Consider the following 24967-nt stretch of genomic DNA (forward strand, 5'->3'; position numbering starts at 1 on the left):
CTTGTTGATCTTGTCCTTTAGTGGGTATTTGTTTTTGAGAAATTGAGAATGACAGCATTGTATTTTTTGTTTTCTGCTCAATGAAGTCATGAAATGTTGGTACAATAATGTTGCATAGCTTGCTGATGTTTTCATTTTTAGGTACTTTATTGTTGAAATGCTACATATGAATCACTTCGAGCTTTCTTTATGTTGAATCAGTTTTTCAGGAGAAAGTGTCAAGAATGATAATGTATTCCAGATTGTCATTGTGTTTTCCAGGATTTTTCTGTCTTTGCCTCCCTTCACTTGACTTTTAAATGTTGGAAAACATATTGGAGAGAAAAATTGCTGGTTGAGGTTGGCCAGAAGTTAGTGTGCCAATATTTGCATCTAGCTTGCAGGCACTTACAACAGAGATTGCTTATATGATTTTGCTTTCCTGTTGCTCACCCTGTAGCTACAGCACATCATAGTTTTTCAGCACTTGGCTAGAGGGGGACAGAACAAGAGGTTATCCTTAGAAGTTGGATAAGAGTATAGTTAGCAAAGTGTGAGGACTAGATTTTTCGCTTGGAGAGTGGTGAATAAACAGAATGGGTTGCCGGAGTCAATCATGATTGCTTTGTCTGTTAATAGTTTCAAGGAGATGTATGATAAATATTGTGTTGATGGTTTGGGTCTCCCACGATAAGTCTTAGGACTCCATTGTGTGGATAGTTGCTCACAGCTGACATAAAAACAGAAATTTTTTTTTGAAAGACTCAGGGTACTTATGGATTTTCTGGAATTATTCAGCCCTTTAGGATCCGTTGTCATATTTTATTAGGTGTGACGTTTGAAATAAATGAATCTTAAAAATGATAAAATGAGAGAACACAATTTCAGTTAACATGTTCTAAAGAATCGCTGAGAACAGTAGACCACTATTTCTTTAAAGAATCCCAATTCTGGTTCAGCTATTGTAGTACTCATCATGTACTTTTGAACAACTGCCAGTAGAATGACTTGTGTAATCTATTACATTTTAAATTTGTCTTTATATTGATGACTGGTTAGGTTTGAATAGAAAGCAATTATAGATGTTTTTATTGTTAATAAATAAAACTGATTTCTGTGTTACTTCTGTTGTTTCTATATGTTTTTTTTTTTTCTCAGCAAGTAATTTTTAACTGAAGCTAACTAATTTTTAGCCAGCCAGTGTCATACACAGATTATAACTTGTCATCACAAGCTATCATCTCATATATGGCATCTCCAAATGCATACAAATTGGTTTTGTCGTCTTTCCCTTAATCGGACAAACTTACTTTGATAAGACAAGGTCTTATGGATTATCTTTTCAGGAATACAGATGTGAAATTAGCAATCTGAGTATTGTTTTTGAACAATGAACCAAAGTTTTGTAAATGTTTTTTTATGTGAAATATCTGTCCTGAGGTAATATGAATAAAAGGGTTCCTCTAGACATTCTAATTTGTTTATTTATTTATTTATTTTTTCTTCCCACTAACTTATAAGGAAACTAGATTCTTGGATGGATTTCCATGTAATTCAGAAAACACAGAAGTGATAACCAGGTCATAGAATTGTAAAAATGTTATCATTATTTGGAAAGATTGGCTTGGTTGTTATTGACGTCCACATTTAATTACATGAATTAACAATATCCTTAAACATTGTGTTGATTAAGTCATTGCATCTTTTAAAGGAATGTTTGTGAACAATAATGACATACACGAACTGCCTAATGAGATGCTACTGTCAGAAATTAATTTGGTGTCTTTCTTGTGCATTCACTCTTTAAAATTTCTGAAAAATTGGTTGTTGTAGTTTTATTACCTGGCTTTGAGAATGGCCAATGACTTGCATTAACTACCAGCAAAATACATATGCTTTCTTGCATACAAAAATACATGAATTAAAATATTTTTTCAGACATTTTATATTTATTTTGCATGCAAAATAAAGTAAAATGTTTTTTGAATTACTTATTCCTTCTGAAGACCTTAGACCAACCTTTAATAAACACAACATAATTTTATGAGTAAGACTGAATCCAACAATATCTTTTGAAGAAGAAGTGATTTCTTCTTTTTTTTAAGAACCTATCTAAGTAAAAATGTTTGTTTTTATTATCAACTATTTTAGACTGGTATAATAATAATAATAATAGTCCTTTTTTTGCAGTGTTTGGCTCCTTAGATATGTCACGGTCAAATTCAATGACAAATTCAGGGCAATGTCGGTTAGCTTCATTGATACCTTGTATTCAAGATTCAAGTCAGCTTTATGACTATTCAGTTAAAGTCCTCTTTAAACTCCATTCTGGTAAGTTTCAACTTTTTCTTTTTTTAATTACAAATTGACTTATTCTCAAAAAAGTGCAACATAGCTGATGCAAAAAATGCTCCAAATTTATCAATATATGTTATCTAACATGATTAAATGTTAGATAACATATATTAGATAACATATATTAGATTAAATGTTAGATAACAGTATTTTTGGTTAACATTTTTTCATGAGCTGACAAATTAAGTTGTGGATTCATCAGCATGATATTGTAAAAATAATCATAATTAAAATTCTGAATATTTTTACGTATTGTTTATGTTAGTATGTTTGTTAGTTTTGTTTTCATAATATGCATTGTCGGCACTTGCGATGTGCCCATTATGCAATTGTTTTGTCCAAAGTGATAAGTAAAGAAGTCAAAAATTTAATGTACTTACCGGATTTGAATAGTTGTGTTACTTTAAACAAATTTATTATGGTTTGAAATATTAAGTTTTGTGTTTTATGAGGACATTCTCTTGTCGCTAACAGATACAACATGTCAGCCATTTTATTACAGTACTTAGTTTCTGACTTTCGTGGAGTGCGCATGCTCGCGGAGAAGTTTTATGGAGTGATTGACAGCTGACAAGAAAGCGTCTGGTATCTGGGTAACGGCTGTAAACAAGAGTGTTCGGAAGGAATTTAGAACACAGGCCGGCAGATATTTAGATTCGGAGGAACTTGAGTTTTTTTATGTGACATTCGGAGGAAAATTAATAGTATATTCCGAAAAAGGAATCGTGGAACTATTAAGTTTTAATGTGGAATAAGTATGTGGATAAATAAAAGGGAAATATTGCTATAAATCGTTTTAAAAGGAATATTGGAGGAAACACTGATTGAAAGATTTATAGTAGATTCCGAAAAGGGAATCGTAGAACTGTAAGTTTTTTTAATTGGAAGAGTAAGACTGTCAATAAGCATTTAGTGAATAAAAGAAGAATTTGCTATTTACGTTCTAAAGGAATGTTCGCGAAAACTCTGATTAGGAAGTTTCATCTGTATTAAGGACGCTGGATCTGACAATTATTTCTACTGAAGAAAAGAGACAGAATTAAGTCAGGAAGATTTTATGTGTGTTGAGTGATGAAAAGGATCCTGTGTAAATGAAGAATGGAGTCGTATATCTTCAGAAAAGGGCCTTGACAGAGAAAGAAACTGGCTATGAACATTTTGTGATTGTGCAAACAAAGTGTTTAGTCTAATCTTAAGTGTAAGTTTATTTTTTAAAAGGCCTTGGATCCAATTAATTTGTAGTTAGTTATGTAATATTTGTTTGAAGTGTATATATATTGTTTTTGTTATATTAAATGTGTTTATTTTGTATTTTGGTCTTGAGTCAGTGATTAATTGGATTCTGAAAGAAAGAGTTAAGATCATTGCACCAATTGGAGTGAACCCTTGTGCATATAATAACATATAGGTGCACTCTGAATTAAAAAAATAATTGTTAGAAACAGAGATCATTCTTTATGGTAAGAATTATATTAAGATATAATATCTATGAATACTCTATCTATATAAAAATCCACCAATTATTAACAATATCCTGAAATGTATCTGAATGTGCAGTGCAGCTTATGGTATATATGGTAGTTCATCTGTTATTCAAAAAAGAGATCATTCACAAGAAGTATGACAGTTTTGTGAGGATGCAATAATACTTCAGATTGTCTCTTAGTGATCTCAAAACGGAAGGAACTAATTTCACAGGGTCAAAAAAACACTGCAAAAGAAGTTTTTGTTTTTAAATTGTACTTGTTATAAGATGAAAATATTGAGAAACCTTAGTATCCCATAATGCAAAGTACATCTCCTTATGGACATGTATAATACTAGGCATTAATGGGAAGGGTCACTACTCAGACCGGTTTTAACCTTTATTGAGGTCTCATCAGTAGGAGCCAGACCTGGAGGTGATAACAAGATTGAAGTAATGCAGAAGTCATATTTCCATATATGGAAATATGACTTCTGTATAGTTATAGTGTAACCAAAGTGGAAGAACTTGTATTGGAGATGTGCTTTGCATTATGGGGTACTAAGGCAAGCGATGTGAAGTCATTAGCCTCTATATATGAGTTATCCTGTCCTGAAAATACTTCAGGTGCAAACTTTGTTTGTTTACACTTGGATAAAAAGATTAAACCAAGGATATAATTTCTTGCCATCTTTAATTGATTGTTTATAGGGTGTTTCAGGAGGAATAGTAAATATTTTGGTAGGTGGTAGTATTGATGATTATGAGTAAAAAAGTTCATATAAACATGTGTCCAATTGCCAATCAATGCAGAGATACAGCTGTTTGAAACTAGCATGAAAAAAGCTATTATGAGAGGTATTAAAGAATGATAAATGACTTATTGTTTGTATTTATTAACTATTTGAATGATACAAAACACAAATAATTGCCAAACACTGTAATTTACAGTTCATAATGAATGCTTAAATTCCACCGACAACCTCAATGCACTTTGCAATGTGGTAATAGTATGTTGATGTTCTTTTATGGGGGGGAGTATTACCATAATGTGAGCAATCAATTTGTCTCTTATATTTACCTTTTTTTTTTTTATATACTTCACTTTTCATCCATCTGCACAAACCAAAATCTAAGGGAGTGAGGTCTTGGAGACCTTGGTGACCAATGAATGGAATCAATATAGCTAATCCATCATTCATAGAAAATTCAATTTAGATATTGTGTCACCTGATGGCTATGATGTGCAGGAATTCCATCATGCTGAAAGAACATACCAATCCTTGTAGCCAAGGGAACATTCTCCAATAGTAGTGGAAGTTCATTTTGCAGAAATTGTAATCAGTTCTGTGCGCCGTAAGATGATTTGGTAACACAACAGGTCCAATCAGGTGATTGTCATCATACCACACCACAAGTTTATAGAGAAGCAGTGTTGGAAATTTGTTCTACAGTAGTATGTGGATTTTCATTGGACCACCGATACCAGTTATAGATGTTGTTGTTTTATACCATCATGGGTGAAAGTAGTTTCATCGGTGAACAATATAAATGAAATTAATCAGTGATTAGCATTTGCCCACCAAGAAAATTCCAATCGACTGCCTTCATCTCCTCAGAGAGGGTGTTGCACCTACTGCATGTGAAATGGATACAAACCTTACTCACGTAATGTTCCGCATACTTTTGTATGTGGAACACTGACGTGCAGAAATTCTCTGTGTGCTTGTAGTAGGACTACATTCTACTTCATCCACAATTTGTTCATTTCCATGATCAGAAGAAATATGACTGCTGGGAAACAGTACCAGTCTCGCACAGTTCGTTGTAAACACTAGTGAACACTCTTGAATTTGGTATATTCTGCAGTTAGCACTTCTATTACAAAAACCATAAATGAACATCATATCAGCATATTCAGCATGTTTAAAGATATGCGCCATTCTTAACAACACTTCTAACATGAAATTGCATCAGGTTATAACTGCTTCTTGGTCACATCTGATTCTGAGAGCTGCATGCTGGTCACCTGATCTACAGAGAGCTGTGTGTGCGCCAGTTTTTAAACAGTTGTATCTCCACATCCATTGACAATTAGGCACGTGTTCATATGATCCTTTTTACTCAGAATAATCTATACTACCACCTATCAAAATATTTACTATTCCTCCTGAAACACTCTGTTTCAGGAGGAATAGAACATCAATGGCCTTCAGTAGTCAAGAACAGTTCACTAAGGAGAGAATTATGCTTAAAGTTATAGTTGCTTTCGTTAACTTTTGGAGAATTTATTACTCTTACTGTGTAGGCATTGTAATGAATGTAATTTCATGCTCAGAAATCTACCTGTGAAATAACAAGTTTGTTTATCCTGGTATGATTGGACACAAGAATCTAACTCCTACATGTACAGAAGTGTTTCCCTTAGTTCCATAGAATGTATTTGGGAGTTGGTCTGGATAAAACAAAATAGTGAATAGCTGACATCAGAACATGTAGTTTTTGGAGTATTTTGATGTCAGGTCAGTACAAATAAGATGCCCAACAATTGACACTGGACCATATTGTTTTTTGGAATATTCACTTATTAGTCATTATTTGACTTTCGATGATAGTTAAAAAATATCAAATTGTTGACATTGGAAATCTGTTTGGAATATTCAGTTATTTGGAGAAAATATGTTGTATAACTCAGAAATCAGAAATTTCAGTAAGTTGATATATAAATGAGATTAAAAAATGTTTTTATAAATGTTGGTATTTTGTTGTTTTCATTAGCCAGCTTTTCATAATTTAATACAGATGCTAATTATTTGGTTCAAAAAATATTGGTGAAAGTAACTTGAAGTGTATGTTCTTAGTATGAAAAGTATTAATTTGAAAATTGACTGATTTAATAGTATTTCAGCATCCTAGGAAATTGTGCTAATTGTTTATATGTGCATTTTAGCATTACCTCCAGATACTTTAACGGGACACAGGGAACGATTTCTGAAGCAGTTCAAAGGGTAATTAATTTTATATTTTCTGTCACTTTTTACTATAATTTCTTTATATTTAAGTTTACATTATTGTAGCCTCTTATCAATGATTTTCTTATTCAGAATTAATCTTATTTGTAAGGTCCTCTGGCATGCTGCTTAGAGAGAATTCAACTAGAGGAGGGGGTTTTGCCAATGATGCAGAAGAATTGCATCATTGCAGTTCAGCAGGTAGGTAGAGTTGATGGCGGCAAAACATTTGAAGCTATTTAGTTTGAAATAAAATCCAATACACACACACACACACATGAATGGGGAGGGGGTCTGGAAAGTTCTGATAACACCTAGAAAAATAATGATGTTAAAGCAACTGATATAACCACAATAATGAACATACTATTACCAGAGTTATGAAGATAAATTATGTTCTTATATCCTTATGTTTTTTCTTGTGGTTATATCAGTTGCTTTAATATCATTTTTATTCTAGGTGTTATCAGAACTTTCCAGATCCCCCTCGTGTGTCTGTGTGTTGTTGCCATCCAGGCTGGGAGGAGAAAAAAAAGAGTATGCAGCACCAAATTATTTCAAGTGATTAAAGGGCACACAATTATTATGGAGGACTTCAACTGCAGGGATATTGATGAGAAGCAAGAAAGTACTTAGGTTGGGAAGGAAACGAATCTATGTACTTCTTGTGGTAACATTGGCTATTCATAACTGTACATGAAGAAGAACAAATTGCCTTCAAGGAACACAGTGCAAAATGATATGAGCATGCAGGCACAATACTTAAGTGCAGCAACTGAAGGTGACCATAAAGTCCTAAATAGTGCCCACCAGTGAGTTAGAATTGGTGTTCTCAGCTGTTGGACTCCCAAATTTGAGGCAGATTCATGTCAAATTTCTTTAGGTTTGGGTTGTCTCTTCAGGTTGAGGTAGATTCTAAGAATAGTCTCTCATATTTATATTTGCTGCAGTGAAATAAGGTAGGCTGATTAGTACATTCTGTGGTAGATGTCCAAAGCATAGTCAGCAAACCCCAAGTGGCCATAGTGGAGGAATTGGATGCAGCCCTTGTGCTTAGAAATTCTGATCTTGTCTGTCTTGCTGGTTTGGCCATAGGACAGTGAACACTGGGCAGGTCTAAGAACTGTGGCTGGTCTTTGAGGGAAGTGGATAAGGGATGCCAGGTTTTTATATGGTCTGTAAGTGGTTATAATGTAGTATATTTTGAGAATTTTTACTTTTTCACATGTACCCTGGATATATGGGGTGGTTATAGATTTGATGTAATCTCTGTTCTGGAGGATGCATGTGGGTGATTTGAGATTTTTAGTATTTTTTGGATTTGGTGGGAATTATAGCTATTGGTTAAGAAAGTGTTGTGAATGTAGTCAAATTCAGTGGTGGGACATTTATCAGAACTAATTAATTTGTCCTTTTATATAGGGTTTTATAATTCCCTACTGTTTGTGAATGTATCTACCTGTGTGCATGTCTGTTTGTGTGTAGGTTTTCTATGGACAGATAATGTCAAAGATCTTTCTGGTTGACATGTAATGGAACTATCTAGGAAGGAGAGATTGTTGTTGTTTTTCTCATTTTAAAAGAAGAAAATAAGTGGAATAGTTTGCTCGAGATAGTCATGAATGCTTTCTCATTGAACAACTTTCATTGCTTGGCACATTGCCTATCGTATAGTTTCTTATATGGTTTAAGAAATGATATGATGGGCATTGTGTAAAATTTTCATGTGGGCTTCCTCCATTTAGTCTATGTTTAATTTCTTATACCATATAAAAAGCAATACATAGGCATTGGGGATCAAATTTTTGTGTGGGCTTCCTTCAGTTAGTCTTTAGACTGCATGAAAAAACTCAAGTAATAATAACAATAAATAAATCTTCTGTAGAAAGCCAGTGCACAACACTGGTGACACACAGGTGGATCTAAAAGTTTTGAATTATCGACCAGTTTTCTGTTTGTGAAGGTGTTTGGCAGTTAAGATAGGAATACAGAAATGTACTAATGTTGGCTTGATTGACAAATTTCTCATAGCATACCCATTCTCTGACAAACAGGTTGTGAGTTGAAATCCCACCATAGTCACGAATGCTTGTAGATGTTTTTAGATGGATGAATTTCATTCCCCAGTTTGAGACCATCACCTGCTTAATGGATTGAAAGTTCCATGTTGGAATCTAGAGATCTGTATTATGTAAAATAAAGAATACTAATGCAAAAAAAAAGAAAGAAAGAAACCGTAGTAGAGATTGACTTCTATTTGGGTTTATATAGGTCAAATTTATTTCAAACTAAGTTAGAAAATACTGACAAGTTTCGCCAACTTTAGCTGTTTGGCTTCGTCAGGGTAAAAATAGATGTAAGACAACTTAAATGCTAAAACTATTACACTAAAACTATAAATGAAGAACCGAATACAATTGTATTTTTACAAAAAGCAGAAGAGCGCATACATCACACGCATGGAGTGTGTATGATCTCACTTGTTATGTAGGAACTTTCTGTAATTGGCAGCAAGATTTAATTCTGGCATGTTTAAAGATCTTATAAGGGTCTTCCAAATCTCAGGCAGAATTAATCCTTGTTTTCTATTTAGGTTTTGTTTTGAATGGATAACTGTTATGGCTTCTTTTATAATTCGGGAGTGGAAATCTTGCTCTAAGTAGGGCATGGAGCTTTTGTCCCATTCCGTGGTATGGTTTGTCCTGGAGAAATGAAAAGCTAATCCCGATTTGTCTTCTCTATTATTGTTTACATCTCCTACGTGTTCCTTTCTTCTGATTTCAAAACTTCTAGAGGTCTGACGAATATAATTTAAGCTGCATGAACAGGGAATGTTGTAGACTCCGGCATATTTGAAAAAAGGATGACTGTCTTTTGGAGATCTTAAGAATTGGCAGATGGTCTTTGAAGGTTTAAAAGCCACTCATATTCCATGTGGCTTGAGGAGTGTAGCAGTCTTATTCGAACTGTCCCCGTATACAGAATCACAATAGTGGAATTATAATGTATATCCTCAGGCTGTCTGAGGATATACAATAGAAGTCAATCTCTCCTATAGTTCTTGTGGTCAAAAATAACCTTTTTATCATTAAAGGAAAAAACCTCCTAGCTTACCTGATAGGACTAATGTACTATAGGTTTACAATTTTATTGTTTTTATTTTAACATAAAAAAAAAATGGACTGCAGCATAGCGGTAACTGTTTGTTTTATAATATGATAACAGCATGATGCATATGACTCATTTTTTCTGGATTGTCAAGACTTAATAGAACACTACATAGCAAATTAATACTAAAATTAAGTGGCTTGGAAATGTACAGTAGGTATACATTTCCTACTATGTATATGTGGCTTGAATATTGACTAAAATCAGCAAGCTGTATATTGAGGGGAAAGCACCCCCCTCAAAGGACAGGAAGGTGTAGAGTAATGTTCTATAGGGTGTTCTTCATCAGATTCAGGAGGATAATCAGCAGAATGATTCATCTATGTCCAACTATTGGTGTTATGTTCAAGATGAATTTCACTACTCTGTGTGAGATTGCCATTGGAGTCCTGAAGCAGCTAAAAAAGTTTCACTTTTGGTCTTTAAAGCTAGGTTTCCATTTCAAGACTAAAAAATGAATTAAGAATACAAAAATTGCTATAAAATTATATTAATTGATTCTACTAAAACAAAACATGGGCACATCTTATTTCTTGGAAAGATCTAATTTCATTTCCTACCTTAGATAATACATCTCCAGGCTAAATTTGATTCCTTTTAACATTTTTTAAATCCAAAATCAACCTTAACTTTAAATATTGTTCTCACATTTGGAATGGTGCACCAAAAACCTCCCTTAAAATGCTTGATGCTAACAGGAAGAAGGCAGTCTCTCTCTCACACACACATAGACTTCCTCTAATCACTTTGAACACTCCATTTCTGGTTCCACACACACAATATCCTTTGGGAAAAAAAAAAAAAGGCTGTTCCAAAGAACATAAGTAGAAAGAATGAAAGAGGATGAGAAACTAGTGAATCAACTTCTCATCCTCTTTCATTCTTTCTACCTATGTTCTTTGGAACAGCTTTTTTTTTTTTTTTTTCCAAAGGAGAATATGACCTCCAAGCTGTTCAAGAAACACATGATCAAATTCCTTCTTTCTTCATAGCCACTTGCCTACTCACAGCACTGTCAGTCAGTTTTGTGGTCTCTCTCTCTCTTGTGTCACAGTCAATATATATTAGAGAAAAAAAAATTGTATGTACATATACATGTGCAGACAGGAGTACACGTGTGTAGAATATAGTAAATGTGATATATAATGCAATTTTTTTTTTTTTTTTAATATGTTTTTTTTTTTCAGGTTACGTCAATTTTACATCAGCTCAAGCAATCTTCAGTATTTTAAGTACCTTATTCAAGTTCCACTCTTACCTGAAGTAAGCTAATTTATAGCCTCTTTTTTTTTTTAATAAAGTACTGCTCATTCTCTTTTTACACAGCTTTTATTTACACGATTTCAAAATAACATGGTTTAGAAAACAAAAGCAATTCTATTTTTACATGGTATATTTTGATTTAACATGGTTCAAATGGCACTTATTTTTAAAATTTCTGTTTGAATTCAGTTCTTTTAAAAAGGGTATTTCCATTATAATTAATTTCCTAGAATAGTACATATGTACTTAAACTTTAATTTTGGTTATTTTCAGATATTTTCATAACATTATCCCATTAATCACGATGTCAGATAATTCAGTTAGCCAGAAGAAGAAAAGCTATTTCTTTAGAAACTAAGATCCAAATTTTAGATCGTTTAGCAGCTGGAGAAAGTTCAACATCCTTAGGGAAATATTTTGGATTGAATGAAGCTACCGTGAGAACGATTAAGAAAATTGAAGAGGCCATTAGAAAATTCATTCTTTATGGAAGAAAATTAGGTGCCAAAAGTGAAGATGGAAAAGGGCCTAGTGATATGGATAGAAGATTGTTCACAAAAAGGAATACCTTTAGATGGAAATGTCATTAAACAGAAAGCATTATGGTTGTACAAACAGATTCAGGAAAAAGGAGCCAACAACATAAACAACAATTGGGATTTTTCTGCAAGCAAAGGTTGGCTTACAGAATTTCTCAAAAGATACACTTCATAATGTAAAAATAAAAGGAGAAGCCACATTTGCAGATGAGCTGACAGCTAGGAATTTTTTTTTCAAAACTGTCCATAATTACTAAAAATAGAGGCTACACCTCCTGATCAAGTTTAGAACGCAGATGAGAACTGGCCTTTTTTGGAAAAAAAATGCCAAATAGAACTTATATAGAAAATCACAACATATATTAAAACCATCATCATCATCATCATCATCATCAAATTCCTGCCATGTACCCTCAAAGGGTGTACAGGATATGACAGTACTACATGAAAAAATTACATCATTACTAACTTCCTATCTACAATTTTCCTCCAAATCAGTCTGTTACTTGTCAAGACTCCAACATTATCAGATCTTATATTTCTATCGTCTAAGGCACTTTGTACTGTATCAATCCACCTATATCTTGGTCTTCCTCTGGGTCGTTTTCCTGCCAACCTGGCAAAGAACACTTGTTTTGCTAATCGTTCCTCTCCCATTCTATTTAAGTGACCATACCATCTGAGATTAGCTCTGCTAACGCATTCCTGGATGCTGACAATGTCAAGTTCTTTCCTAATATCCTCATTTTTAATATGATATTGCCATTGATGGCATCTGTTCACGCCTCTAATCTTTCTCAGGACTCTCATATCTGTGGTCTCTAGTCTTTGGTCAAGTATTTTACTTCTGACCCAGCTCTCAGATCCATAAGTTAAAATTGGTTTGAACACAGTCTTGTATACAGCTAATTTAGTTTTCCGACTAATTTCTTTCTTATTCCATATGAATTTATTCAATTGACTTCCCACGATACCAGCTTTGCTGATTCTGTTGTCTATTTCTATATTTAGTTTACCATCTTCAGTAAAAATTGTGCCTAAGTAGCTGAAATGTTTTACTTGTTCCACAGGTTCTCCATTCACAACACAGTTGACATTTTCAATGATTCTGCCTATTTTCATTGTCTTTGTCTTTTTATTGCTGACCTTCATACCATATCTATTACAACAGCTATTCAATTTAGTCAGAGAATCTTGCAGACTTGTAGCGGATTTATTTAGAAGTATAACATCATCCGCATAAAGCAAAGAGCTGACATTAACATCTCCAATTTTGATATCAGGTTTAATACCACATTCCTTCATAATGTGATCCATATAGATAATGAATAACAGAGGGGATAATGTACATCCTTGTCTCACACCAGATTTAACATTAAACCATCTTCCTGTACTTCCTTCAATTCTAACTGCTGACTCACATCTCAAATAAAGACTAAGTATTGCTTGATATAATGCCCCATTGACACCATATAACTGCAGCGTATTGAATAGCTTCTCTCTTGGCACCTTGTCATATGCCTTTTCCAAATCGACAAAACTTAAATACAGATCTTTGTTATATTCCCATGCTTTCTCGACTATTTGTCGTAAAGTGAAGATCTGATCCTGATAGCCTCTATTTGGCCTGAATCCAGCTTGTTCTTCACCAAGCTTTTCTTCCACAATTCTTCTCAACCGTTTCTCAAGTATACTTGCATAGATCTTGCCAGGAACACTCAGTAGGGAAATACCTCTGTAATTCTCACATTCAGTTTTATTTCCCTTTTTATATATGGGTACTATGAGAGCTCTACTCCAATCATCGGGAATTCTTCCCTCTGTCCAGGCTTTCTGAACTATGCAGTGCAGCCACTGTAAGACTCTTATACCACCATACTTCAGCATTTCTGGTCGAATATCATCTACTCCTGCTGCCTTTCCACATTTCAAGCCTTTGATGGCTTTTTCTACTTCAAGTATGGATATGTATTCCTGACTGCATGGCTGGTCAGTGTTTTTTATCACTGTGCTGTCATCACTGCTTGTTTCATTTAGCAGTTTTTCAAAGTAATTACTCCATACTTCAAGGATATCTTTTTCTCCTGTTTTCATTTCACCTTTATCATCTCTAATTCCTTTTACAGCACTCTTTCCTCCATTCCTAAGCTTCTTCAACAACCTCCAGAATATTTTGCCACCTTCTTGATATTTATTTTCTATATTCTTGCCAAAGTCCTCCCATGACTTTTGTTTAGCTAGTTTTACACACTGTTTAGCTTTCTTACATTTGTCTCTGTATTCTGTAAGAGTAAAAGCTGACTTATTTGCCAGGAACTTTTGATATGCTTTCTTCTTTTCCTTCACTGCCTCTTTAACTTCCTGTGTCCACCAGGGAGTTCTGATTTTTTTATCTTTGCACACAACCTCACCACATGCCTCTCTGGCAGAATCAATCAATGTTTCCTTCAGAGTTTGCCACCGAATCTCCAAGGTTTGATTCCTGTTCTCAAACTCTTTCATTTTCTTTTCAATAATATTTCTGTATTTTAGTCTGCAGTTCACATCTGAGAGCTGCTCAACTTTTATTCGCTTTAAAACTTTCTTACATGTTATTCTTTTCAATATGAAATTCAATTTTATCCTGCTCAAGACTAAATAGTGATCACTTCCAATTTCAAATCCTCTGTACACTCTGGTGTCCTGCACCAGGGAGAAAACATCACTATCAACAATAACATAGTTAATGAGACTTTTCTTATTCCTAGCCTCTTCTCTCCATGTGAATTTGTGCACATTTTTATGTTGGAACATGGTGTTAGTAATAACCAGTCCATGTCCTGAGCAGAAATCCAACAGATATTTGCCATTATTATTAGCTTTGCTCTTTTCTCCAAATTTTCCCAAAATATTTTTGTATGTCTCACAATCATTTCCTACTCTACTATTTAGATCCCCAACAAGGACCAACTTTTCCTTTTTCATTGTGTCAGCTGCTTTTTCTAAAGCCTCAAAAAATTCCTCCACTTCTACCTTAGTAGAACCTTCTGTGGGACCATAGGCACAAATAAGTCTCATTGTCCAGTTCCCCATTCTCATATTTGCCCACATTACTCTACTTGAGACTGACTGCCATTCAAGAAGATTAGCCTCGTATTTTGTGTTGAATACTATGGCTACTCCTTCTTTTCCTTGATTGTTATTGCCTGAATATAACATTTTGTATTTATTGCTCAGAAAGATCTCACCAGTTTTGGTCTTTTTTGTTTCAGTCACCCCTATTATGTCGATCTTGTACTTATCTAATTCCTCAGCTAGCTCCATTTCTTTGCCATTCAGGCTTCTTACGTTGATAGTACCGATCTTTAACTCTGGTGATGTTGAGTTGGGGTTTGTTTTCAGATTTGTTCCAGTAGCTGACTTTTCGCTGTTCGCCCTGGTTCCCTGGCGAAAACAACGGGGGCCTTGTTTAACCGGGCGACGCCCCAGCCGGCATGAAATTTTGTCATGTTGTACCATCATTCTATATTTTGGTTTAACCAATAAGAATACAATTTGGTCGGCTAAATCCCAAATTGCCAGCCCATCCTCGTTCGTTCAGTATCAAAGTAGATACCCAACAGGGTGCACCACGAGAAGGTGAGGATTGGACATTAGGTCAGAAGCCCTGGTCGGTTCTCTGCATTCCTTTAAAGGTTATGTGGAGGTCTCCTCTCAGTTATACAGCTTTGACCCTTAAGCACCCCTATATTAAAACCATTACTCATTAATTGATTCCTAAGGCCACAGGTAATGAAAGGTGTGGATTTTAACATTACCAGTGCACTGGAAGGCAAACAAAAAAGGTTGGGTTAAAAAAGAAATTTTTAATGAATGATGCCATCACTGTTTTGTTTCAGAAGTTAAACGCTATTTGATGGAAAAAAATCTGGACTTTAAAGTTTTATTGATTATGGACAATGCACCTGGCCAATCCTGTTTTAGAACACCCAAATGTGAAATTTTGTTTTCTGCCACATGATACAACTGCTAAACCAGGGTGTGATCACCCCCTTCAAAACTTACTACATTAGAAGAACATTCAATACATTTTTGAATAAACTAGAAAAGGATAAGACAGTTGTTAATGTGTGGAAGAAATTTTCTATTTTGGATTTCATCAAACTTGCTAAGTTGGTGTTATCAAAATTGAAACCATTAACTTTAAATGCATGCTGGAAAGCTACTTGGTTGGAATGTGTTAAAAAGAAAAACCCTGTACCTTTGCATACAACTGAATATCCCAATATCATCAGATAATCACATTCAGTTTTGCAGAGAAATATTTGATGATATTTTTTTGTCTGCAGATATTGAAGAATTGATGGTGATGGTTGACAAGTCTGTGTGATGACGAAATAATAGCTGTCCTTGAGAATCTCGAAGAAAAAAGTGATGATGATGATGAAGAGAATTCCACTCACTGCAGGATTAATTAAAGAAAGGCTTCAAATGGCTAGTAAATTTCAGTCATTTTCTTACACATGATCCAAATACTGAACTAGCTGAACAGTTTAAACATGAACTGAAGTCATGTATGGTGCAATATGAAGAATTATACAAAGATCTAGTCAAAACAGGATCTCAATGATTAGAGTTTATGGTAAAAAAAAAAAAAAAAAATCAACCTTCAGAATTATTGAAAATTAGGTCTAATTTAGTTCCTTTTACTGAAGAAAACATTTCACCATTGCAGTATGAACAGGACAGCCAAAGTGTTTCAAGTGATGGAAGTGATTTAATTCTAGTCTCTCACAAAAGAATGTGGCTACTGTCAGAAAGTGACAGCGAATAAAATTTGACTAATAACCATATGCACGGGTGTATTTGGGCCTTCACAAATTTCTTTTATTAGCGATACACTATTTTCTTTAAGAAAGATACATATGTATATACTTCAAATAAGTATTTAAAATAAAAAATATTTCATTAAAATTAAATAGTTTTATTCGATGATTTTCATATGTTTTGTTTGAAAATAACTTATTGTTCGTATCGGGTTTTCACATCTGGAACAATTCTATTTTTTCATATGCACCGTATTCTTTTTTTACACTGTTTTTTCTGGAACCAGTCTACCATGTAAATGGAGAATTGGGTGTAATTAATTTATTATTTATTAATAAATTAATAAATTGAGCCTTCACAAATTTCTTTTATTAGCGATACACTATTTTCTTTAAGAAAGATACATATGTATATACTTCAAATAAGTATTTAAAATAAAAAATATTTCATTAAAATTAAATAGTTTTATTCGATGATTTTCATATGTTTTGTTTGAAAATAACTTATTGTTCGTATCAGGTTTTCACATCTGGAACAATTCTATTTTTTCATATGCACCGTATTCTTTTTTTACACTGTTTTTTCTGGAACCAGTCTACCATGTAAATGAAGAATTGGGTGTAATTAATTTATTCAAGAGCATCAGCATCCCAGATTTTAAACCTTTAAAAGATCCACAGTTTAATTTTTTTTCTTCTTTTTCTTTAGTTTGTTGATAGAAGTCTTAATGTGTAACTTACAGTGTTAATATATATATATATATATACTTTTTTTTTCCCAGGCTATCAGCTCAAGCGATCTTCAGTGTTTAAAGTAACTTATTCAAGTACTTGAATAAGGTACTTAGGTATTTTAAGTACCTTTTAAGTTAAGTATTTTAAGTGTGTGTGTGTGTGTGTGTGTGTGTGTTTCTCAGATATTATATTTTGTTTACTACCAGTATAAGTGCATCACCACTCCAACATTGATGTTTATTATTACTGCAGCTAAGTTACAAGCAAAATGGAGAATTTTACATAACTTCCTGATCTGAAATTTTCTCATTGTTTTTACTGATGTCAGTTAGCCAAGGAATTGGAATATAAAATTGTTGTATTGATGATGGCAGAGCTCTAACACTCTGCCATCATCACAAAAGCCCTGTTCAAAAGTATGAATATGAACTTTAAGGCACCTATAAAGTTAATTCAGTTGTTATAACATTGGGAAATGCTACATACCGTTGAGAGATTTTGTTTGTGTATCAGGAGTAGAGCATTTGGCTTCATACCCTAAACGTCCAAACAATATGAAATATCCCTCATGCATCCTGATTATAAGAAACTTAAATGCAAAAGCTATGCTGAATTTTAATATACCATGAAGATCCTAAACAAGCAGAATGGATATTAAGGGTGTTTTAGAGAATAAAGATGGAATGTTCTAATCTAGGTATCAGCATTTAGGTTGTTTTATTAATATTATATACAAATTGGCCTGTCTCAACTAGTTTTTCTCTTTTATTAATGTTACATAAGACTTCATGGAGTCATTGTAGATCATTGTTGGAGGCCTAGAATATCCATAATGCTAATCATTTCTCTGCTTGAATACATTCATTGGCAAAGCACTTGGAACAGACTATGCAGTTTGTTCGACTTGTGCACAATTCTCCAACTAACCTTGCACCTTTGCTGTTCACACACTTCTGCGATTTTCAGAGATGTTCTCTTGTGCTGCCCCTCTAACCAAGTCCTGAAAAAATTTCCTCTGCATCAATCCTATAAAATAATATTTTTAGTATCTTTAGTTTTTACCATATCCCTTCTCTTTCCTTATATGTGGGACCTCCCAGTGATTAATCCTCTTCGTTCTTCCTCTTTTAATTTACTTTTTTTCCCCATATTCTATGCTCTACTTCTACTGAGTCTTTTTTATTATCCTTCCTTCTAGACAAACACCATCACTAGGATCTAACGTCCTGCTACTGTGCTTGCTGTGTGGTGTGACCTGTGGACATCCGGAAAGTGTGTGGGGGGGGTGGCTAGTGGTCTTGCACTACTTTGGCAAGATGGATGGTCCTGGATGACCCAGCCAGGATCAGTCGGCTAGTGGGCTTGCTGGAAGGGTCAGCAGTGTTGCAGTCTCTCGCCACATGGTTCATAGTCAGGATCCAAAGCTTGCTGTAGTGCTAGTATAGCGACCAGGGTTGCCCCGGTGTTCCACTCCCTGAGTGCAGTTATTGTTTGACAGTCAGTGGACAAGGAGCTTTGGAATCAAACCAAAAACTCCTTGAGCACGAATTCTTCATCCTCAAATGTTTTAGGGACCCTAACAAAGTCCCAACCAAGTACTGATACTGTATATACAGTGGTAACAGAACTAAGAAGCAAAAGATATAAGATACTAGTATAAATGTACAGGTTTTTGATCATTCATGCAACAAGTGAAAAGCCTATAGGGAAAAGTCACCCTTTATTCAAAAATTGTTAAGAAATTACTTTCTAGTGATATCCTTGTGGAAACATTGTGTCATCAACATTCTGAGAAATTACTGAGAGCAACATCCATGGATGGAATACCAATCACAGAAACACCTCGCAAAACAATCAATTTCTGTATAGCAGTGATATCAGAATGGGATCTCCTTGATGTTCCTGATGAGGAGATATCTTCAGAGCTTAAATATCAGGGTGTTGAGGTGCATCTTGATGCACAGGGATGGTCATCTGGTTCCAACCAGGAACATTGTCCTTACTTTTGATACATCTAAGCCTCCAACATCCGTAAAAACAGGTGAGCTGTCCTGTTAGAGTGTACATCCCTTATCCACTAAGATGCTTTAAATATCAGAAATATGGGCATGCCCAAACTGCCTGTGCCTGATGTGCAAAAGGAAGTTAACTACCGTAATAAATTTAGTTTAATCCTTTATCCAAGTGTGAGCAAACAAAGTTTGCGCCTGAAAATATCTTCAGGACTGAGGCAAGGTGGTGCTTCTGTTGGCAACTCATAGTAAAGGTGGACCAAGCTCTCATCACTCCTTGTCTCAGTATCTCCGACCATACAAAGCACATCTCCTTGCAGACATGTATAATGCTATGCATTAAGGGAAGGGCCACTACCCAGACCGGTTTTGACCTTTATTGAGGTCTCATCAGTGGGAGGCAGACCCAGAAGTGATACTCAGGCAGAAGCAATGGAGGGGTCATGTTTACCTATATGAGTTGCCAACCGGTGTTACCACCTTTATTATTAAATTACTCTGGATTTAGCGAAAGATGTTTGAAGTTTATTTTGCACTTGGTTAGACTAATAAATTTAGTTTAATCCTTTATCGAAGTGTGAATAAATAAAGTTTGCACCTGAAAATATCTTCAGGACTGAAGCAAGGGGGTGCCTCTGTTGGCAACTTGTTGCAAAGGTGGATCAGTTGGCAACTCATATAGGTAAATATGACCTCTCCATTGCTTCTGCCTTAGTATCACCACTTCTGGGTCAATTTTTTTTTATATTAAGCTAAAAGCACAATAAAGAAATAAAACCCGACAAGTTTCGTAAGTCGTTTGACTTACATCTTCAGGGATAAAAGGTAACTAAAAGTTAAAACAACAAAAAAAGAGAAATTACAGTTGTAGCCATCTGACTGTTTATAAAATTAAAAAATCAGAATGCAGATTCAAAGCAGTGCTAAGTTTAAGCAATGCTGAATGATGCTATGTTCTGTTGTTCACGATCATAATGTCCGAGGTCTGACTGAGGTATATTTTTTATCAAAGTGGTGTGAGGCCGCATTAATGCGGTCTCACACCACCACCCTTTGCAAAAAAAAGTCTAATAAAAACCCTGAGGGACAGAGCTTATATTTGCAGCACAGAAAAACAGAGAAATGAAGAATTGGAATATTTAACACAAATCTTCAAAAAATCCTCCACACACCACCTACAAGCATCTCACAGAAACAAATTTCAAAAATGCCATTATGCTTCCACATATCAAGAAAGTTACAGACAAGATGCCTAAATTACTAAATGAACATAACATCAAAGTAGTCTTTCTACCGCTGAAAAAATTTCAAGATTTCTATATCCCCCAAAACCTCCACATCATCCTTTAAAAAAAACCAGGTGTTTATAAAATTTATTGTTCTTGCGGCATCTGCTATGTAGGACAGACATGAAGATCTGTGGAAATACTCATGATGAACAAACACCAAAAGGATGTACAAAACAGAAGAGAACACAAATTAGGTCTAGCTTTCCATATTACTTCCATTGGCCACAATGTACTCTGGCAGAAAACAAACATGTCTTATATAGAAAAAAAACTGTTACATAACAAAATTTAAAGAAACTGCAAACATGCTTAGAATTCCAACACAATGCAATAAAACCCAAGGCTTAATCCTACACCAAGTTTGGTCAGCTTTGATAAAAAATATACCTCAGTCAGACCTCGGACATTATGACCGTGAACAACAGAACGTGGCATCATCCAGCATTGTTTAAACTTTGCACTGCTTTGAATCTGCATTCAGATTTTTTAATTTTATAAACAGTCAGACGGCTACAGCTGTATAATATGAACTATTAATTTCTCTTTTTTGTTGTTTTAACTTTCAGTTACCTTTTACCTCTGAAGATGTAAGTCAAACGACTTACAAAACTTGTCGGGTTTATTTCTTTGTTGTGCTTTTAACTTAATATAAAAAAAAAAAAAATGTGATCCAGTTACCAGAATATGCCTTATGAACTTCTAAACTACAGAAACCTTCACTTACAATTAAATTTATTATAGTCTAACCAAGTGCAAAATAAACTTCCAAGAAGTTAACCACCACTAAACATGTTTTGAGATCCTCTTATGCCGAGAAGGTGGCAGCTAAGAAAATGTCAACAGCATCTCAAACATATATGCCTATTCCACCATCTGATTATTTCACCATACCTGAACTTTATGATTGTGAGTGCTTATCTGTTGAGTGCATTGTGGAAGAAAAGCTTGGTGAAGAACAAGCTGGATTCAGGCCAAATAGAGGCTGTCAGGATCAGATCTTCACTTTACGACAAATAGTCGAGAAAGCATGGGAATATAACAAAGATCTGTATTTAAGTTTTGTCGATTTGGAAAAGGCATATGACAAGGTGCCAAGAGAGAAGCTATTCAATACGCTGCAGTTATATGGTGTCAATGGGGCATTATATCAAGCAATACTTAGTCTTTATTTGAGTTGTGAGTCAGCAGTTAGAATTGAAGGAAGTACAGGAAGATGGTTTAATGTTAAATCTGGTGTGAGACAAGGATGTACATTATCCCCTCTGTTATTCATTATCTATATGGATCACATTATGAAGGAATGTGGTATTAAACCTGATATCAAAATTGGAGATGTTAATGTCAGCTCTTTGCTTTATGCGGGTGATGTCATACTTCTAAATAAATCCGCTACAAGTCTGCAAGATTCTCTGACTAAATTGAATAGCTGTTGTAATAGATATGGTATGAAGGTCAGCAATAAAAAGACAAAGACAATGAAAATAGGCAGAATCATTGAAAATGTCAACTGTGTTGTGAATGGAGAACCTGTGGAACAAGTAAAACATTTCAGCTACTTAGGCACAATTTTTACTGAAGATGGTAAACTAAATATAGAAATAGACAACAGAATCAGCAAAGCTGGTATCGTGGGAAGTCAATTGAATAAATTCATATGGAATAAGAAAGAAATTAGTCGGAACACTAAATTAGCTGTATACAAGACTGTGTTCAAACCAATTTTAACTTATGGATCTGAGAGCTGGGTCAGAAGTAAAACACTTGACCAAAGACTAGAGACCGCAGATATGAGAGTCCTGAGAAAGATTAGAGGCGTGAACAGATGGCATCAATGGCAATATCATATTAAAAATGAGGATATTAGGAAAGAACTTGACATTGTCAGCATCCAGGAATGCGTTAGCAGAGCTAATCTCAGATGGTATGGTCACTTAAATAGAATGGGAGAGGAAAGATTAGCAAAACAAGTGTTCTCTGCCAGGTTGGCAGGAAAACGACCCAGAGGAAGACCAAGATATAGGTGGATTGATACGGTACAAAGTGCCTTAGACGATAGAAATATAAGATCTGATAATGTTGGAGTCTTGACAAGTAACAGACTGATTTGGAGGAAAATTGTAGATAGGAAGTTAGTAGTATAATTTTTTCATGTAGTACTGTCATATCCTGTACACCCCTTGAGGGTACATGGCAGGAATTTCATGATGATGATGATGATGATAGTCTAACCAAGTGCAAAATAAACTTCCAAGAAGTTAACCACCACTAAACATGTTTTGAGATCCTCTTATGCCGAGAAGGTGGCAGCTAAGAAAATGTCAACAGCATCTCAAACATATATGCCTATTCCACCATCTGATTATTTCACCATACCTGAACTTTATGATTGTGAGTGCTTATCTGTTGAGTGCATCAATTTCATGACCCGATGAAAGCTTGGTCATGTGATTGATGTACTCAACAGGTAAGCACAAATGGTTCCATTTGATGAAAATCCACTTGTCCAAAAAATTATCGCAAAGATATCACTAAAAAATCAACCACCGGACATTTCCACAGAAAAAAATAGATACTTTTGCTATCCACTGAAAGTAAATTAAACTTGCCAACTGACCTTAACACATCAGACTTATTGAATATTTTACTAGAAGAAATGAACACTGGCCATCCATTCTTCTCAAAAACAATTGATAAATATAAATCTGTTTAAATTTACACCTAAACCATCGATATAGTGGAGATACGTTGATATTTTCATCATTTGGAATGAAAGCATGGAAAATCTACAGGTGTTTTTAGAGAGAATAAACTCTCTTCACAACAAGATTAAATTTACTCTAGAAGTTGAAAAAAAACAGATAATTCCCCTTCCTAGACATACTGGTGAAAAGGCAGGAGAATAATTTTAAACTTTCCATATACAGAAAACCTACAGATACTGGACGTATTTACATTATTCTTCCAACCATCATAGATCACAAAAACATAGCATCATTCACATGTTACGGAACAGAGCCAAAACGTTTATTTCAGACGAAGAAGAGGTACAGACAGAACTTTCTCAAATTGCTATAACACTATCGCAGAATGGTTTCCCTACAAACATCATTAACAAGTTCCTTTATAAAGACAACCTCCAACAACAAGAAACAGTCACCCAGTACACGTCAACAGTAGTCATCCCTTATGTAGATTCAGTCTCTTCAAGATTAGTGAGAATGTTGAAATCTCACAACATCAGGGTGGTATTTAAGCCTACCACTACCATCAGACAAGTATTAAGATCTCCTAAAGACAGTGTACCATTTTTCAAATATCCAGGTGTTTATAGAATTCCATGTACGTGCAGCCTTTCATATATTGGGCAAACTTCAAGAAGCCTGGAAATCAGACAGAAGGAGCATGTTGGGGATGTGAATCACAACAGGACAGTCTCCTCAGGCTTAGCACATCACTTTCAACTTCCAACCATGCAATTGACTGGGAAAATAGCTTTATGCCATATTTGGATGATGATTACGGTTACAGAATTTTCAAGGAAGCGGCAGTGGTATTAAGAACGGGTAGCAACCTCAACAGAAATCAGGGTGCCATACTGAAAGATATATGGAAAAACTTAATCAACTCACTCATTTTAACGGAACTACAATACACGAAAAATCATGTAACACGTGTGCATACAACACGTATCCATGATGCTGACTGAAGCTTCTCAACACATGCATGCATTGTCACGTATATTTTCAAACTTAACTGCCTAACAGTTAGCAATGTTTCTGTATTCTCTCATATTTTTTTTGTGTGTACCGTTCAGCCTTGACAAAGCTAGACAGTTGCTAGCGAAATTAGTAGGCAGGATTATATTAATAAAGTACCTATGGTCTCATAACCACAAAAAGTCTCGTTTTTAAATATAAATCTGACAAAGGTAATCCCTCAATCTGCTGAAAATCAGACAAGTCTATAAGGCCAAAACAATAGCCAAAGTTTTTACAATGGAACTGTCCTATATTGATGATGTCAAGATTTTATTGCAGAAACACAAACCTTTCTGTTTCTGTCAGCAGGAAACATACTTATGAACCAAAGAGGACACTACCTTAAAGAATTACACTGGTATGTGCAAGGACAGAACTGAAGGTCATCCTGCTCATGGAGTAGCCTAGTGGGCAGCCACACTGCTTTTCATCATGTCCAACTTAATACTGCTCTTTAAGTAGTGATTTGCCTGTCCGTATAATGAGAAATTACAGTGTTCAATTTATTTACCACCCAGTACTGAGTTAAATGAAATCGATCTTGATAACCTTATCTTGCAACTGCCTGAACCCATACTTCTGATGGAT

The 24967-nt window shown here is 34.7% G+C and overlaps 1 protein-coding gene across 2 annotated transcripts in view; it reads left to right on the forward strand.

Moving 5' to 3' along the window:
* LOC150107797 (huntingtin-interacting protein 1-like) overlaps positions 1 to 24967 on the forward strand; it is a 632881-nt gene that overhangs the window by 124481 nt on the left and 483433 nt on the right. For both annotated transcript variants that reach the window (XM_090392055.1, XM_090392056.1), the window contains 3 exons: positions 2170 to 2310; positions 6750 to 6807; positions 11166 to 11241. In XM_090392055.1, the coding sequence (XP_090248181.1) occupies positions 2170 to 2310; positions 6750 to 6807; positions 11166 to 11241 (275 nt within the window). The remainder of the gene's footprint in view (positions 1 to 2169; positions 2311 to 6749; positions 6808 to 11165; positions 11242 to 24967) is intronic.

This window comes from Typopeltis vanoorti, chromosome 4, assembly GCF_054136105.1.
Source record: "Typopeltis vanoorti isolate ZY-2024b chromosome 4, IOZ_Tvanoo_1.0, whole genome shotgun sequence".
Classification (NCBI taxonomy): domain Eukaryota; kingdom Metazoa; phylum Arthropoda; class Arachnida; order Uropygi; family Thelyphonidae; genus Typopeltis; species Typopeltis vanoorti.